The sequence below is a fragment of the Castor canadensis genome, chromosome 13 (assembly GCF_047511655.1).
Source record: "Castor canadensis chromosome 13, mCasCan1.hap1v2, whole genome shotgun sequence".
In the NCBI taxonomy this organism is placed as follows: Eukaryota; Metazoa; Chordata; class Mammalia; order Rodentia; family Castoridae; genus Castor; species Castor canadensis.
The window spans coordinates 645,140-662,860 of record NC_133398.1 but is presented as its reverse complement, the minus strand read 5'-3'; the positions used below and the strand labels follow the sequence as shown (position 1 = coordinate 662,860).

The window sequence follows — 17,721 nt, the reverse complement described above, 5'->3', positions numbered from 1 at the left end:
GCCCATGGGCCTCGGGGCCAGGCAGGGTCTCCCCTTGGGGGCCTCAGCTCCTGGGTAAACATTAATGGGGATCCACACACAGCAGGTCATGTGCGCACCCAGCAGATCTTTGACCTGCAGCTGCTCCTGCTGTGCCTCCTCCCCACTGCTGCCCCCTCACCACCTACGCAGGTAGGAGCTCCTAGAACCAGGCTGGGGCCCAGGGACACTGAGGCCAGGGCTGGGTGACCAGCAGGCCCAGGGCTTGGGCCCCATCCTGAGCCCTAGGACCTAAGGGCATATGAGACCAGCCTGGGGGCAGGCAGGGAGGTGAGTGTTATAAAGGACCCCCAGCCTGAGCCCCCGTGCCTGGGAAGGAAGGAGTCAGGGTAGAGGGCTCATATGGGTAGTTCCAGCAGGCCAGCAGGCCAGGAGGTGAGCCTTTTGGGGATGGATGGGGGCACCTAAACCCCTGCCCTTCTCCTCATTCTGGGAGGTAGGGCCCTTATCAAGCCGAGTCTTCATCTTTCATATCAAATGCCAAAGTCTAAGCTGGGACCATCTGCAGTGTCCCCAATAACACCTGATAGGAGAGGACATGGGGTTCTCCAGCTCCTGGGCACTTCCAGCAACCCCCTCACCCCCACTGAACTCTGTGCCTTCACCTACCTGTCAGGCCTTCTTCCAGACAGGACCATCGAGGGAGCCGGGGAGCCAGGGCCCTTGTCTCTGCCACTCAAAACTAGACTGGCCTCTCCTGATAACCTCCTGAGGTACCATACACCTGGGTACAAAGGGAAGGGGAAGCTACCAAGGTCATCAGGGGTGGGTAGCAGCTGAAGTCTCAGGTCAGAGAACCTGAATTCAGCCTGCTTGGCAGAGTGGGGATGGCTTAGGGGAAGGAGATACCTCTCACCTGTTTTACCCCACAGCAGGTCTGGCTTGGGCCTGGGTCTCTCCCTGCCCGAAATCCATGCCGAAATCCCTTGCTGTTGGCCAGGTCCCTCTCCCCGCTCGGGACACGGTTGACCTGGTGGACAGAAGTCCAAGAATTGCAGGTACCAGGAGTCCCCACATTCTGACAGTATGCCATGGGCAAAGGGAGGGGGTTCTAACTTAACTCCTGGAGAGCCCCTGGGGGCTCCTGACAACTCCGGTCAGGGCCAAACACACTGGAGTCCCCTTCCTCCCCACTTCCTGCTTCTGTCCCGTACCCCAAGTCCCTCTGATCTCCCGCCTCCTTTGTCTCCTCCTTGGGGTTCTAGAAACAGCTCTACCTGACTGGATCCCTGCAGGGACCTCCACTTCTGGCCCAGGCTTGGAGGAGGGGGATATGGAAGCTCAGCTGAAGGATACTGGCCAACTGAAAGGTAGGTCTGTGGGTGTATGAGGCAGCTCTGTGAGCAGGCTTCTGACTTCCCAGCTTCTCAGGGAGTGCAGGGTAGGACTCACCTGAAAGCTGCCCATGGAAACTCACCCAGCAGGCCACCACCCTGTCCCGAGATGGAAGGCCATCCTACCCACCTGCCCTTCTTCTCTTCCCTGCTGGTAGCTACACTTCGAGGAGTCTCAGGGCAATGACTCTCAGTCATACTGCAAAGGAACAGGGAGTGGGGGTAGAGGGGACCCAGCACAGGAAGAGGAAATTTGTCCCTGCCAGGTGGACAGAAGGCAATTCCCTAACTCTGCCTGAGATGGGACAGGCAGATGGGCTGCATTCTTGGGGGGCAGAGAAGGAGAGGGTTTGGGAATTCTGGGCAGGCTAGAGGGCTGACTGAGGGCAGCTTTGCCCTGTGTCCTCAGAGTTCAGTATGGCCAGCAGGCTGCACCAGGTGGTCATCAGCTTCTTCAAGGCCTGTGGGCTCGTAGCTAGCCTCTACTTCTTCATCTGTTCCCTGGATATCCTCAGCTCTGCTTTCCAGCTTCTGGGCAGTAAGTGAGCAGATGGGCAGCCAGGGTGGAGGTGAGCAGCAGCCTTCTGCAGCTTCAATGCACCTCTGTCCTGGGCACAGGCAAAATGGCTGGAGACATCTTCAAGGACAACGTGGTACTGTCCAACCCTGTGGCTGGACTGGTCATTGGTGTGCTGGTCACAGTCCTTGTGCAGAGCTCCAGCACATCCTCTTCCATTGTGGTCAGCATGGTGGCCTCTAAATGTGAGTACACCTCCCTTCTCTTGGCTGGTGGTGGGCAGGTAGAACAGGCAAGACAGTTGATGTGGCACCCCCACAGTGCTGACCGTCCAGGCATCTGTGCCCATCATCATGGGAGTTAACGTGGGCACGTCCGTCACCAGCACTCTTGTCTCAATGGCGCAGTCTGGGGACCGGGATGAGTTTCGGAGGTGAGTTGCTGATGGAGGGCTGGGCCAGGGGCTACCTCGGCCACAGCCAAGACCATCCCGACGCCTGCCCTCTGCGGCTGCAGGGCCTTCAGCGGCTCAGCAGTGCATGGCATCTTCAACTGGCTCACAGTGCTGGTCTTACTGCCGCTGGAGAGTGCCACAGCCATGCTGGAGAGGCTGAGTGAGCTGACCCTGAGCGCTGCCAGTCTTCAGCCTGGGCAGCAGGCCCCCAACATCCTCAAGGCACTGACACAGCCTTTCACACACCTCATAGTGCAGGTGAGGATGATTGTGTCCTGAGAAGGCCCCTACATCCCACTGCCAGAGGGCAGGAGGTGGAGGCCCTGCCCTAGATGGGACACAGGAGAGTCTGGGCCTGCACTGGGTTGAGGGAGGAAAGGGTGGAAGTGGGCAGGGCCAGACTGACCCTGTGGACATCTGAGCCCCAGATGAGTCCTGAGGGCTTAGCACACGGTCATGCCCCCTGTCCTCTGTCCACCAGCTGGATAGCAATGTGATTACCGGCAGTGCTACTGGCAACACTACCGACAGCAGCCTCATTAAGCAATGGTGTGACAGCAAGGGGGAGACGGTGAGGTGCCTCTGACCCTCATTTGCCCCCTGACCTGCTGAATCACCCCATCCATCCTTGAGCTCTCTGACTTCTGTCTGTCTGCTGAGCCTGTCCTAACTCCTCCCTGTCCCTCAGGTCATGGGGAATAGCAGTGAATGTGGAGCTTTTGGTCATTGCACTGAGAGGAACATTACAGCCCTCCTGGAGGATAAGCTGCCCTGTGAGACTCCAACTCCACCCCTGCCCTGCCCACCCCATGATGGGGCCACATTCACCATGCTGCCCTGTCCCACCCACCCCATGCTGGGGCTGCACTCATCGCCCTGCCCTGCCCTGTCACAGGCCACCACCTGTTTGTGGGCTCAGTGCTCACGGACCTGGCTGTGGGCTGCATCCTGCTGGCAGGCTCCCTGCTGGTGCTCTGTGTCTGCCTGGTCCTTATTGTCAAGTTGCTTAATTCTGTGCTGCGTGGCCGCATCGCACAGGCCGTGAGGACTGTCATCAATGCAGGTGGGGAGGAACCCGGGACCCAGGATGAGGGCAGGGCAGGGATTTGCAAATGACAATGGCCCCCCACCTCCAGACTTCCCTTTTCCCTTTGCTTGGCTCAGCGGCTACCTGGCCATCCTTGTGGGCGCCGGCCTGACCTTTCTGCTCCAGAGCAGCAGTGTCTTCACAGCAGCCATCGTGCCACTCATGGGTGAGTCCAGGTGGACAGTAGGCTTGGAGGAGATTGGGCTGTGGCCCTGTGGTAACCCCTTGCTCTCCTAGGAGTCGGGGTGATCAGCCTGGACCGGGCATACCCCCTCTTCCTGGGCTCCAACATTGGCACCACCACCACAGCTCTGCTGGCCGCCCTGGCCAGCCCTGCTGACATGCTGCTCTTCGCTGTTCAGGTACTGCCCAAAGCCTCTCCCTGCTCCCAACGCAGCCCAGACTGGCTACAGCCCAAGCTCTCCCTGGACTCTTCTGGCTCTAGTTATAGGCCTACAGCCCTACCTTCCTGGACCCTGAGGGCCCTGCAGGCATCACACAACCCCAGTCTCTGTTCTTTCTTTCCAAGACTGCTGTCCCAGCATGGCCCAGGGCTGCCTTCAGGTCCTCTGCCCCTTTCTTTGGCAATGTCCCCAGCCTCCTCTGTAGGACCTGTGCTCCTCTGCCCTGTATCCTGTGCTCTTCACTATGTCCCCTGGAGGCCTACTCTAGCATATGGGGTCTCCAAGCCCTCATCCATACTTCCAGAATAGCAGTTTCCCCAAATTCCTGAATCCCCACTCCCTCGTGTACTAACTTCTTAAAACCAGGTTACCAGCTGGAGGATGTCTTGTCTCCCTAACCCCTATGGGGGGGCAGGTTGCCCAGACTACCTGTGCTAAGCCCTCCATGTTGCCTGAGTCCAGTGATGATTCTGCCTCTAGAAAGTCTCCCCCAACCCAAACCCCCCAGCTCTGCACCCCACACCCAGTCCCATTAGTACGGCTGACTCTCCTAAAGCACCCTGTCTTTGGTACACTGCTCTGGCTGGAGCTTTCCTCTGCCCAGACAGGCTCAACTCCTGCAATATCCCAGATCATGCTGGGCTGCTGATCCCAGGAAAAGATAAGCCTAGCCCTGCCCAACTTTCACCTGTCCCCATCTCTGTACTCTCACACCCTCCCAGTGCAGGACCCTGCCCTACCCACTCCCAGAAGCTCTCTAGATTGCACACTTCCTGGAGGGGCTGTGTTCCCTGCACTCATCTCGTGTCAGTAGCAATTACCACACATGGGTGCTAGCCCAGGCTCCTGCCTCCTGAAGTGTGTATGGGAGAGCTGTGTGCAGAATCCGCTCTCCGAGGTGATCCATCTCAGCCATTGAGCAGGACAGGCCAAAGAAGCTTGGGACTTGGGCAGAGTATTTGAGAAGGGCAGGGGGCCAAGGTAGCCAAGGTGACCCCATGCCATCTGGCCCAGGCTCCTGACCCCTTCCTGCCTTCCCCGCCCACCAGGTTGCCCTCATCCACTTCTTCTTCAACCTGGCTGGCATACTCCTTTGGTACATGGTGCCTGTCCTGCGGCTGCCCATCTCACTGGCCAAGAGCTTTGGGAACCTGACAGCCAGATATCGCTGGGTGGCCATTGTCTATCTGCTGCTCACCTTCCTGCTGCTGCCCCTTGCGGTCTTTGGGCTCTCCCTAGCAGGGACCACCGTGCTGGCCGCGGCAGGGGGTCCCCTGGTGGGGCTGGTGTTCCTCATTATCCTGGTTAATGTCCTGCAGCAGCGCCAGCCTTCCTGGCTGCCCCGCTGTCTGCGGGCCTGGGCCTGGCTGCCCCTCTGGCTCCATTCTCTGGAGCCCTGGGACCGCCTGGTGACCCACTGTTGCCCTGGTAGGGTCTGTAGCCCCCATAAGACCGACGCCAAAGAGGCTCACTGCTACAATAACCCTGAGGTCCTGGCCTCCCAGTTGTTGTAAGGGGTGAGCGCCACAGCCAGCCAAGCCAGCCCCACCTGCCTCAGGGCATCTGGCTCTGGAGACCTCACCCGCCAGGCATCCCTTAGGCGGGGGAATGCGACGGCGCACTGACTTCTGAGTCTCCTGCAATCCCTTCTTTGCAATAAACGAGGCGGTTACCCAGGAGTGGTGATCTTCTCTCCCCAGCCTGGGCTGCCTGGACAGGGTCCCCGCCCCTGTTCCGAGGGCAGGTGGAGGAGCAGCTCGCTGCTGCCCCTAGCGGAGACTCAGGGATTGGGGCGGAGGTGACCTGCCAGGCTGCAGGGAGCAGCTTGCTTCTCTCCGCGGCCACTAGAGACAGCCGGTCTGCAGGAGGAGGCAGAAGAGCTGGCCCGGGAGGCTGGACAGGGCGGTGCCCTTTTTCTGCAGCTGCAGGAGGAGGGCCGAGCGAGCAAGGCGACCGGCCTCCCCCCGCCCCGCCTCCGGGGACCCCCGCCGACCAAGGGAGCCCCGCGACGTCAGATCGGCGGGGCTTTGACACCCCTCCCCCAGGGCAAGCAGCTGGCTGTCCCCCAGGCGTCCCTTCCCGCCGAGGGTGGGGAGTCCAGGGCGGTGCGCGGGAGGGCAGGGCCCGGGTGACCCCCGGCCGCCAGGGGGCGCCCCTCGGCCTGCCAGGCTCCGCGCCGGGAACCTGCTGGGAAGCGCTGTGCTGTCCTCAAGGCCCCATGCGCCCCGAACGCGAGGCCGAGACACTGCTCCCCTCACCTGGACGCCTGAGGGACCGACTGGCTGGGGGCTCTCATCCTCCTCTCCTGGCCTCCCGCGGTCAGGTCTGGTTTCCGCACAGGAAGGCTTGTCTTACTGCCAGCAGGTAACTGGACACCAGGGGAAGCAGCAGAGGCCTCCCGCCACAACCAGCCCAGGGTTGCCCGCAATGCCCATCAGGCCACACACATCATCAGCAAGGAAAGAAAACTTCAGGGCACCCCAAAGTTCAGTCACTGTGTCTTTTTTTTTTTTTTTTTTTTTTGGCAGCACTGGGGTTTGAACTCAGGGCCTCATGCTTGCTAGGCAGGCACTCTTACTGCTTAAGCCACTCCACCAGCCCAGTCACTGTGTCCTGATGAACAGATGGGCAGAGAAACTGACCTCAGACAGGGACACCTTGGGTCTGCCCAATCGCTTACTTTCTCCTGGCCCAGAACCTTCCTTCCTAGCCCCCCTCCCAGGTTTGCCTGGTGAGAACCTGTGGGCCAGGGAATGTGGCCAGCAAGAAGATGAGGCCTGGGCTGGTTGAGAGGCTCAAGTGGTAGAGTGCCTGCCTAGGAAATGAAAGGCCTTGAGTTCAAAACCCAGTACCAAAAAAAAAAAAAAAAAAGATGAGGCCTGGGGAGGCCCAGGGTCATCCATTTTTTACCCACCATCTTGTCCTTTAATTCAGTCCCTGATTCCTAAGGGCACCCCCCCCCAACACCAGTGTCCCTCAGGCCTTCTCCATCCTCCTAAGGGCCTTCTGTCCCCTTAGTCCCGTATCACCCAGGTCTTCTGCCACCACATCCTAAGCTCCTAGACCCCCAGGAACTGAAATTCACCCTGACCACCAAGGGAGGTGACCACCTGCTCTGGGAACTAAGGAATCACATGGTGAGCACCAGCAAGGACAGTACAGTGCTCCCTGTGGCTAGCTCGTGCCCCAGCCTTGCTTCCTCCATTCCTGTGATGTTTCTGTGGAATGGGCCTCAGCTTCCTGGTGCCCTTCGATGTCCCCAGGAGGGGCTAGACTGGGCTAGTTCCCTGGGAGACCCATTGGGTTAGGCAGAGGCTTAGTGTAGAGGGGAAGCACCCTAGGCACCTTTCCTTCCGGGGCAGTGGAGGCCTCCCACAAAAGCTGACTACAGGGTCCTTTAAGGCCGCAGAGCCTGTCTGCCTGCTGCCCCTGCCTGGCGGTAATGCAGCCTCCCACTGGGAGCATGGCCACCAGTAAACAGAGCCTTCCTTGTGGAGCCTCCAACAGCTGCAGGCTAAAAAGGGAGGGCAGGGTGCCAGTGCTCCCACGGGCCCGCCTGCCTCACTACCCTGCTCTTCTGGCCCTCTCTGGTGTGCATCCTGCCTGGCCCCAGGCTCCACATGGTTCTCCTCTTCCCACTGGCACAGTGACACCCTTGGTTCAGGGTGGAGACCTGTGACACCTCCCCCACTAGCTGTGTGCAGCCACTGTCCTTGGTGAGCTGATGTCCACGGGGCTACACGGACCTTTGCTGTCTTGTTCTTGACCCCTACCCACCTCACAAGGGCAGTGTGAGGGGCAAGACAGTGTAGTGTCGAGAGAGCCAGGGCCCATGCCTGCAGCAGGCAATGCAAGCTGTATTTCGTAACTTGTAAAACGAGGGTGCCAAAGTGACCTCCCAGCTCTGTAAGCACTGGTCAAGGAAGCAAGGGCCTTTTCCAATGGGGGTGGGCCCTCAGATCACACAGACTGGGGGTGGGGTGGCTTTGCCAATGTACAAGGAAACCCAGACACCTCCAAGAGCAGCCCTGGCAGGGCTTTTTTTGCTCGAGAAAAAAATTTATCGTCCTACATTGATTTCTGACAGCTCCTCAGCAGTGAGGCTCAAACGGTTCTGTGTCTACTGCTTGAGCAGCTAAATTACTCTGCAGGACCCTGAGCCAACTTGGGAGGCTCTGGGCAGTGAGAGGACCCCAGGATGCCAGTGACTGTGTGCACCCTACATGTGGATGTGGACTCCAGTTCTTCTAAGATCCCTTCTCCCTTTTCTCTTCTCCCATACTGGGGTTTGAACTCGAGGTCTACACCTTGAGTCACTCCACTAGCCCTTTATGTGACTGTTTTTTTTTTTTGAGAATAGGGTCTTGTGAACTATTTGCCCAGGCTGGCTTTGAACCTCGATCCTCCTGATATCTGCCTCCTGGGTAGCTAGGATTACAGGCAGCACCCAGCTCAATTAGAAGTCTAGAAGTCCAGTCTCCTAGGTTGCTTGAACAGTTTTTGTGTGTGTGTGTGTGTGTGTGTGTGTGTGTGTGTGTAGTGGTGGTGGGGGACTGGGGTTTGAACTCAGGGCCTCACACACTTGCTAGGCAGAGGTGCTACAACTCCTACAGCCCTCACCCATTCTTGAATTGTAAGGGAGAGGGATGGTCCTCCAGGCTCTTTTGATACTGCCTGGCACATTTACATGCTGACTTGCCTTCCTGATCAAGATAGCAAATATGTCAGTTCCCCTCCCTGCCAAGAACTGCAGCTAGACTACTGGGGAGTAGGTGTAGAGACACAAATGCTAGCCTCTGCTCAGGCTTGGGATTTTACTTGTCCTGACAATTTTCCCAAGGTTGACAGTTTATCATTGTATACTACAACACTGGTATTTCATGCTATGTGGTGAGGAAGAGCCCCTTCCCTTAGGAAGAAATCAGTTAGCAAGCACTGTTCCTGACATCCTCTTGTTGGGAGGCAGAGGGGATAGAGGTTCGTCCACAAAGCCACATCTAGAAGTGCCGAGGGGCTAGGTGGGGGCAGATCCCAACGGTGTTTATTCCCTTAAAAATATTACCAAAAAAAAAAAAAAAAAAGAATCATGGACTGGAGGTGTGGATCAAGTGGTAGAGCGTCTGCTCTGTAAGCGCCAAGCTCTGAGTTCAAATTCCAGTCCCACCAAAAAAAAAAAAAAAAGTATCCATGCAAATGTACTGTTTTCTAAGTGATCAATCACAGAGGCAAGCATTTGTGATTTAACTGATTTCCTCTGTACGTTTTGTGCTCGCATGCAGTCATGGCCAGGCATGTCTCACGCAGCCCCGCGCGCTCCTGGGGCCACGGCTCCAAGACGACCGGGCGCCCTGCCAGCCCGTTTCCACAACAAGGCAGGCAGCCCAGGGGTGGGCAGGGGGAACCCACGTGCTCCCGGGGCGCGGGCGGACCCGGTAGAGTTCGGCGCTGCCACCCCGAGACTGTTCCTTTTCTTGCTGTTCATAGCCCGCACCCCATCTTGGCTTGGAGGCCCTCGGTGGCCGTCGCCCCAAGTCCGCCAGAGGCCAGGTGTGTGACGCACAGCCAGGCCCTCGCGCTGCTTTGCTACGCCGCAGCCCTCGAGACGGCGCACGAGGAACAACTGAGTGAGGACAAGCGGGAGCCAGCATCAGACCGCGAACCCTAAACTCTAGCCCGGGCGCTGTCCCACGCCCCCAGACTTGGGTCTTTGGCCAAAGCCCCCGACCGGAAGCCCGCACCCCACCCGCGCGCGTCCCCGCTGCACTGCGGCGGTTACCAGGACGCCAAACCCGCGCGGCCAATAGCGACAGTCTGACGGCGTGCTCCGGGGAGGCAGCCAATGGGAGGGCAAATCAATCATTTGAAACACCCAATGGACTGAGCACTGCAGCGCTAGGGGCGGGGCTCGCGATAGGGAACTCCGCAGCCTTGGCTGACCAATAACACGCATATGTCGTTGGGAAGGCGGACCCTAGGAGACACGATTGACGAGGGTTCAGCCAATCAAACAAGGGCTCTGACTGGCCTCGTTCTGGAAGCCCAATCCGAGGTTGGCGGAGGCGGGCCAGGATGGGTATATAAGTACTGGCGGAGCGTCGGTTGTAGCACTCTACGCGCCTGCTCCTCTGTCCCTCTGTTTATTCTGTTGCCTGCTCCGCCGACGCCATGAGGGAGATCGTGCACCTGCAGGCCGGGCAGTGCGGCAACCAGATTGGCGCCAAGGTAGGCAACTGGAACGCTGCGGGCCCGGCGCCGGTGGACCGGGCGGGCTGGGAAGGTGGGCAGCCGGGGAAGATGGCGGCAGCGGCCGAACACCGGTGTCCCGCATTGCGGCCAGGTCGCCGACGCGGGGCCGGACTTGGACGTGGGCAGCCGGTGGGCCGGCCGGCTCGGGACTCCTGGAGCTTGGCGACTGGGCGCCCAGGCGGAGGTGGGGGAAGGGAGGGCCCGCCGCGCCCATCCGGGGCGGGGCTGCCTCCGGGCGCACCGGTCGCCGTGACTCAGCCCGCGCTCGCCGGGCCCGCCCGCGTCCCTTGCAGTTCTGGGAGGTAATCAGCGACGAGCATGGCATCGATCCTACCGGCACGTACCATGGGGATAGCGACCTCCAGCTGGAGCGCATTAACGTGTACTACAACGAAGCTACTGGTAAGACCCCTGCCCCGGCTCCTCCGGCCGACCCCGCCGCCCCCCTGCTCCCCCTCCCCCGCTGATGCCCTCCTGTCCTCTAGGTGGCAAGTACGTGCCTCGCGCGGTGCTCGTGGACCTGGAGCCCGGCACCATGGACTCGGTGCGCTCGGGGCCCTTCGGACAGATCTTCCGGCCCGACAACTTCGTTTTCGGTGAGTGAAAGCGGGGAGGCTGGGCGGGGCTTGGTGGCCGGTACAGCTCAGAGGTCAAGGGCCTGCCCCAAGGTCAGGGCTGACGGCACCCCAGGGCGGGTGGACTTATTCCTGCCTTCTGAGACGTTCAATCTCTTCGCCTAAAGAGGCTTTGGGAGGAAGGCCCAGCTGTCTTCCCCGTCTGCAAGGAGCGGATAGATATAATCACCTTGTAGTGCGGGCGGAGCTGCCCTGCTCCACTGTCCTTGGAAATTGGCCGGGGCTGCCTTGGGGGAGGGGTTTACTAGGCTGCCCTAGCCTCGATTCCCTGATTCACTTTCTCATAAGGCAATCCGTTAGTGTATCGCTTTGGGAGTCCTTTATGCTGTACCTCAGGGTGTTAACTCACACCAGGCTACTTGGCTCTGTTGGCATGAGTGTTGTGGTGACCCATATACCTGTCTGAAGAGTGATCAGCTGTCCTATCTTACAGGTCAGAGTGGTGCTGGGAACAACTGGGCCAAGGGGCACTACACAGAAGGCGCAGAGCTGGTGGATTCAGTGCTGGACGTTGTGAGGAAGGAGGCAGAGAGCTGTGATTGCCTGCAGGGTTTTCAGCTGACCCACTCCCTGGGTGGGGGGACTGGGTCTGGGATGGGTACTCTCCTCATCAGCAAGATCCGGGAGGAGTACCCAGACAGAATCATGAACACCTTCAGCGTGGTGCCCTCCCCCAAGGTGTCGGACACAGTGGTTGAGCCCTACAACGCCACCCTCTCAGTCCACCAGCTTGTAGAAAATACAGATGAGACCTATTGCATTGATAATGAAGCCCTCTATGACATCTGCTTCAGAACCCTAAAGCTGACCACACCCACTTACGGTGATCTGAATCACCTGGTGTCCGCCACCATGAGTGGGGTCACCACCTGCCTGAGATTCCCTGGCCAGCTCAATGCTGACCTGCGGAAGCTGGCTGTGAACATGGTGCCCTTCCCCCGCCTACACTTCTTCATGCCTGGCTTTGCTCCCCTGACCAGCCGGGGCAGCCAGCAGTACCGGGCCCTAACAGTACCTGAGCTCACCCAGCAAATGTTTGATGCCAAGAACATGATGGCTGCCTGCGACCCCCGCCACGGCCGCTACCTGACGGTGGCTGCTGTGTTCAGGGGCCGCATGTCCATGAAGGAGGTGGACGAACAGATGCTTAACGTCCAAAACAAGAACAGCAGCTATTTTGTTGAGTGGATCCCCAACAATGTGAAAACAGCTGTCTGTGACATTCCGCCTCGAGGGCTAAAAATGTCCGCCACCTTCATCGGCAACAGCACGGCCATCCAGGAGCTGTTCAAGCGCATCTCGGAGCAGTTCACGGCCATGTTCCGGCGCAAGGCTTTCCTGCACTGGTACACTGGTGAGGGCATGGACGAGATGGAGTTCACTGAGGCGGAGAGCAACATGAACGACCTGGTATCTGAGTACCAGCAGTACCAGGACGCCACCGCTGAGGAGGAGGGCGAGTTTGAGGAGGAGGCTGAGGAGGAGGTGGCCTAGAATTGTCTTTAGCGGCTAAAAGGTGTGGGAGCAGTGTGAACGCTTTATTCACTCACAGCCTGTCTGCTAGCCTTGTCCACTGTGCTCTTGCTGTTCTGTCTTGACATCATGTGTTGTACAGACACCATTAAAGCATTTTCATAGCGTGTGGCTTCTCCTCTCCAGTTCCTTCTGATAGGCCTTCCGAGTGCTGTTGCCAAATGTCAGTGCGTAGTTGTCCTGCATGGCTGCAAGGGAGCAACACTTAAGCTGTCTTGGGCTTACCTTTTGCCCAGGGGCAAACAGGTGATAGCTCCTAGAGTTGGGTATCTTGGTCTGAGAATGGTTTTTTGGTTTTTTTTTTTTTTTGGCAAGGGGTACTGAGGTTTGAACTCAGAGCCTCATCTGGACCATAAAAACAGGTCTGGCCTGTCTTGAACTGATGCGTATGGTCTGAGCTGTCTGCTTTGTCTTAATAGGAGCTACTGGTGAGCACTGTAGTAAGTGGGGAGGAAGGAAAGGGGCAATCTTATTCCAAGGTAGCACCAGACAGCTCAGCAATGAGCTGGATGGTGGGGGCGGGAATACCATCCCCATAGTGGCATGGTGTGTGGATATTATCTTGTGAGATAGGGTGGGCATCTGGCAGGGAGCAATACTCACATGGAATGTAACCCATGTAGAAAGGAATCAGCCCTTGGCTTCTGTAGATAGAGGTGTTTGGCCAGTGAGTCCTGGGCAGCCTTTCACCCAAGGCACAGATGGGGTTTCTGAACAGGAACTGGGAAGTCAAGACAATTGCAGTCCATCACCTCCACTGGTAACCCGAAAGCAAAATGCTTTTGGGTTTCCTTTCTACTGTCCGCCCTCTCCTACACAGGACCTTTTTGGGATTTGGTTGAGGGAGGTATCCTTGTGGGCAGGCTGTGAGCCAGGCAGAGCCCCTTGAACCAAGAGGTCTGGCCTCTACCCCCAGGGAAACTTCCAAGTGGGGATGGGAGACCTGCAGGTCTAGCTGGGGTCCCTGGGAGCAGGCTAGGGCACTGTTCTCCTACCTGGTTCTTGTCAAACTCATCCATAGCCTGTGTGACTCCATCTCGGTAATTCATCCCCATCACCCAGGCAAACCGAGGGACGAAGCCAGCATAGCCTGGGGATGGGCCAGTGTCAGGGTCCCACCCCAGGATCCCTTGACCTTCCCTTGTGCATACCTATCTGCTCCCAGGTGTGAGGTAAGCCTGTTGAGCCTCTTTACATACCTGATCTCATTGGTCACTGCCTCTTGGGGTCAAATAGGAATAGGGGAACCCCTCTTCTTGGTAGAAGCTGGACTCAAGGAACCAGCTTTGGAGAAGGAAAGGCTAACTTCCCAGAGATGGAAGGGCTCAGGGGCAGCTCTTCTTAGTCATCATTCTCATTTTGCTTGGGCCCCTGGAACCTCATGGGGAACAGCCCAGGACCCACCTGAGATAGCCTTGCGTTGGATCAGGTTGGGATGGTCCAGCTGGGGTAGCCTCTGGAACCTGCCCACATCTAGCGACTCTTGCTGGTAGGGTGGAGGTGAGAACTCATCCCTTCTATAGTGGTATAGCTGAAATAGAAGAGCAAATCACCATAGCTCCCACCTGGGTCTAGGAGTATTGAGGCCCTCTTATAGTGCCTCTGTAGTTACCTGGTACTGCCCTGGGCTCTCATGGACAGGGATACCACTCTTCCAGGCTTCTTCCCCATATGCAAGCCGCATGCCAGGATGTCCCAAGGCTTTGGAGTCCCCCTTCCTGCCTGGTGGGCATGGTGGGTAGGGAGGATAGGGCATGAAGCCTGCAGGCATTGAGACCTGTCTGGATATGTTCTCCACCCCTGGGTGCCCTTGGGCATCCACTTCCTGGGGTGGGAGCTGGCCCAGGATCTCGAAGTTCTTGTAGGGCTTCAGACCTGTATAGAGAGGGCAGCTGCTTAGCCACGTGGGAAGGAGGGTGAGCCCAGGAGGGGGCAGGGCTCAGTGTGCTGGCAGCTCACCGGTGTAGTGGGGGATGTAGGGCTCAGTCAGGTCCCGGCAGGGGATCCAGGGGGGCTTGGGTTTGCTGAAGTCCTCAATGAACTTGGGCTTGGACATGGGGGACAGAACGGAGCAGGGACTCTTCTGCACACTGGGATCTGTGAGCAGCTGTGCCGTAGTGCGGCCATAGGTGTTCCCCACCTGGTACCGCAGCTGAGGATAGAAGCCGGCATATCTGTGGAGAGAAGAGAGAGAAGCAGGGGCAGCCCCTAGGTCTGGGCAAGGCCTGTGTCAGAGAATGCCAATGCAATCTGCTAATTAGCAGCTGTGGGACCTGTGGCAGTGAGAGCACCTGCCTTCTAGGGGTCCTGTGGATGCAGGTGAACTTCAACTGCCATCCCTATCACCAGATTCACCTCCACCTTGTCCTTGTCATCCTCTACCCTCTTTCTTCATCCCCCAGTCCAACCACAAAGGAAATGAGTTCTGTCCTGTACAGGGCACAGGCAGAGGGAAACCCATTATGCACAAGTTGGTCCCAGCAGGAAGGTGTGGCATAGGACTTGGCCTGGACTTTTGCCACCCTAAGAGGCAAATTGTGGCCATTAGTCAACTGTACCAACCAGGATTTGAAAAGGGCTGGGCTTGGAAGAGGAGCAGTTCTTCAACCACATGGAGAAGTGTGCAAAAGGTGCAGGGTGCCAGGGGTGTTAGTCATTTAGCCCTGCTGGTGGCCTGTGTGGCCCCAAGAAGTATGAATTTTGGCGGGGGAGGGGTGGATGTGCTAGAACCAAACCCTGGGGCCTCAACATGCTAGGCAAGTAAGTCCTCTGCCACCGAGTTAGAAACTCTTCTGTTTAGTAATTGCCAATTAACATAGTCCGGTGAACATGAAAGGTGAGCAGGACTGAAGGTCAGCCTCAGTGTCAGCTGACCCACCTTCACCAGAAGTGGGCAGTTAAAAGGAGGTGCAGGGTCCTACACACCCTTCTCCCATTTTGTAAGCACCTATGTGCTTGCACACGCGCAATCCATAGAGGACTTCAACAGGTTTTTTAAATTTTATTTATTTTTTTGGTGGTACTGGGGCTTGAACTCAGGGTTTACACCTTGAGCCACTCCACCAGCCCTATTTTCTTGTGAGGGTTTTTTGAGATAGGGTCTCATGAACTTTTTGCTCAGGCTGGCTTCAAACTTCGATCCTCCTGATCTCTGCCTCCTGAGTAGCTAGGATTACAGGTGTGAGCCACTGGCGCCTGGCTTATTTTACTTTTTGCAGTACTGGGATTGGACCCAGGGCCTCATATATGCGAGGCAAGCCCTCCACCACTGGGTCAGCTTACCTGAGGTTTGTTTTTAACTTGAGGGAGTTACCTATTGAGGTAGCCTGGCCCAGGCTTATGTCACCTCTAAGTCATCCCCTATGGAGAAGTGTCAGGCATTAACTTAGCCTCTGCCATCTGTTTGGCTGCCCCAGTTTTTGCTCTTGATGACATTATGGCCACCTGTGGCATTCAGACTGAGGTCAGCAGGGAGGGGTGAGGCCTGGGCCCTTGTGCAGCCCTGCCCCAGAGTTTTTCTGTCCTAGAGCTAGTCAGCCTTTGAATTCTCAATCCCAGGGGCATGAGTGAGGCAACCCTCGCCTTTGGTCCCCTCAGCATTGCCCTACAGCCTCCTTGTAGTTTCCAGCTCTTACCCGGGGATATAGTGAGGTTCTGGTGTGAAGAGGTTGTGTTTCTGAGTAGCTGTCATTTGCCTTAGACTCTGGTCTCCCTGGCTTAGTCCCTTCTGTGTCCAGCTCCCTTTCCTGAGAGGAGTCCTGTTGCCTGGCAACCATTGTGAAGAGGCTAGCATTGTGGGCCAGGCCACCTGTTTAACCCTGTGAGTGCTCTCATCTCATAGGTGGGACACCCAGGACCAGGCAAGGAAGGTGCCCTGGCAAGGCAGGTGGGTATAGAAGCCCCACCAAACCATAGCTCCAAAAACGGACTGGGAAAGGGCCTGAACTCTCACCACCCCTGGAGAAAGGACCCTACCTGAAAATCAGGCTCTACCCTAGAGTAAGGTTTTTTACTCCAATCCCCCTCCCCTGATGAGGTCAGCCCTGAGTCTGGGGTTTTCTAGCTGGACAGCTGTATGGACACTTTCCAACAGACTCTTTTGACTGAAGCAAGGCATTCTTTCCCATATTAAATAAATCCTCATTTTGTTTATTGGTATAGGGAGAATATTCTAACTGTAAAGATGAAGATATCAAAGGGGAAAAAGTAGGTTCTGTTTTTTCTCAAAAACAGCATAAATGAGGGCTTGAGGCATAGCTCAAGTGGTGGAGTGCCTGACCAGGAGGCACAAGGCCTGTGTTCAAACCCCAGTGCCGCCAAAACAAAAGAAAAGCAGCATAAACAATACTGAAAGACAAACTACAAACTGGAAAAACTTTTGCAACAAGTGTCGCAAGCAGATATGATATCAGTGTAAAGTTCTCATAGGGCTGGGCAAGGTGGCCAGAGCCTGTAATCCTAGCTACTCAGGAGGTAGAGGTCAACGGGATCATAGTTTGAAACCAACGTGGAAGAGGTTTCATAAAACCCCATCTAAACCAATAAAAGCTGTGCATGATGAAGTGTACCTGTCATCTCAGATACATGGGAAGCCTAAATAGAAGGATGGTGGTCCAGGCCAGCCTGGGCATAAAGTGAAACCCTATTTGAAAATAACTAAAAAAGGGCTGAGAACATGGGTCAAGTGGTAGAGCATATGCATGGCGAGCACAAGGCCCTGACTTCAACCCCCAGTACTGAAAAAAAAAAATTCTCATAAAACAAAACATAAACATGTGAATGTTTTAAGGGAAAAAAACCCAAAACCCTACAGTAATAAATGCATGAAGGTAAGGTCAAACCTGAATCAAACAAATGCTGATCCAATGCTGATAATGCACCAGGTGTAGTGGTGCACACCTGTAATCCCAGCACTTGGGAGGTTGAGGCAGGAGTTTGAAACCAGCCTGGGCTACTCAGCAAGACCCTGTCTTAAATAAATTAATGACAACGTTATAAAATGATCTTTTAACAAATGCTGGTAATGGCAGTTCCTAATGTGCAATGCTGGGAGACCTTCTGGGGCACACTTTGCTAATACAGACAAAGTCCCAACAAGACACAGCTTGGGGAATCTATGCTAAATAAACCCTCTCATACTTAGCCAAAGAGAGGTGTGCGGTACCATTCACACCAGGAGTATTTATTAGCCTACATGACAACAAGGGCTTCCTTAGCAAGGTCCACAGCAGCCGTATTTCCACCGTCAATTAGGTTCTCAAAGGACAACACTGTACAACATGGCCCATGATGCCCTCACCCAAAAGTCAAACTTGCTTCTTCATGTGTTCATCTGTCCAGAGGGTCTGACAGCACCAAGCAGGGCCAGTGCTGGGCAGGAGGGATCCAGAGAGGAAGAGTCTGGGTTAGGACAGAGTGCTGGAGGAGGCTCTGTGGATAAGGGTTTCTTGACCTGGTCCTGCCTGGGAGGGT

General features: G+C 56.5%; 3 protein-coding genes across 11 annotated transcripts; 2 read left to right on the top strand and 1 right to left on the bottom strand.

The window, feature by feature from the left end:
• The first annotated feature begins 67 nt into the window (after nucleotides 1-67).
• Nucleotides 68-9,044, top strand: Slc34a3 (solute carrier family 34 member 3). 9 transcript variants are annotated; one of them, XR_012440675.1, is made up of 15 exons: nucleotides 171-309; nucleotides 656-752; nucleotides 912-1,037; nucleotides 1,245-1,349; nucleotides 1,783-1,911; nucleotides 1,992-2,135; nucleotides 2,212-2,323; nucleotides 2,407-2,602; nucleotides 2,826-2,915; nucleotides 3,033-3,117; nucleotides 3,240-3,407; nucleotides 3,481-3,597; nucleotides 3,669-3,793; nucleotides 4,885-6,199; nucleotides 6,854-9,044. XR_012440675.1 is itself a non-coding variant. In XM_074052735.1 (14 exons), exons 3-14 carry the CDS (start codon nucleotides 953-955, stop codon nucleotides 5,347-5,349), a joined length of 1,821 nt encoding a protein of 606 aa, XP_073908836.1. In that variant the 5' UTR covers nucleotides 68-171; nucleotides 668-752; nucleotides 915-952; the 3' UTR covers nucleotides 5,350-9,044. The 9 variants fall into 9 exon arrangements, 8 of the variants coding, with proteins under 8 accessions (XP_073908836.1, XP_073908835.1, XP_073908834.1 ...); XM_074052735.1 differs by having other exon boundaries at nucleotides 68-171; nucleotides 668-752; nucleotides 915-1,037; nucleotides 4,885-9,044; XM_074052734.1 differs by having other exon boundaries at nucleotides 68-171; nucleotides 668-752; nucleotides 4,885-9,044.
• Nucleotides 9,045-9,900: 856 nt separating this feature from the next.
• Nucleotides 9,901-12,356, top strand: Tubb4b (tubulin beta 4B class IVb). Its single transcript, XM_020165255.2, has 4 exons — nucleotides 9,901-10,057; nucleotides 10,375-10,483; nucleotides 10,567-10,677; nucleotides 11,150-12,356. The coding sequence occupies exons 1-4, from the start codon at nucleotides 10,001-10,003 to the stop codon at nucleotides 12,208-12,210; spliced, it is 1,338 nt and encodes a 445-aa protein (XP_020020844.1). The 5' UTR covers nucleotides 9,901-10,000; the 3' UTR covers nucleotides 12,211-12,356.
• Nucleotides 12,349-16,114, bottom strand: Cimip2a (ciliary microtubule inner protein 2A). Its single transcript, XM_020165257.2, has 7 exons — nucleotides 15,885-16,114; nucleotides 14,209-14,423; nucleotides 13,862-14,124; nucleotides 13,654-13,780; nucleotides 13,245-13,339; nucleotides 12,853-12,970; nucleotides 12,349-12,437 (listed from the first exon to the last, which is right to left on the bottom strand). The coding sequence occupies exons 1-7, from the start codon at nucleotides 16,040-16,042 to the stop codon at nucleotides 12,349-12,351; spliced, it is 1,065 nt and encodes a 354-aa protein (XP_020020846.2). The 5' UTR covers nucleotides 16,043-16,114.
• Between the last annotated feature and the right edge of the window lie 1,607 nt (nucleotides 16,115-17,721).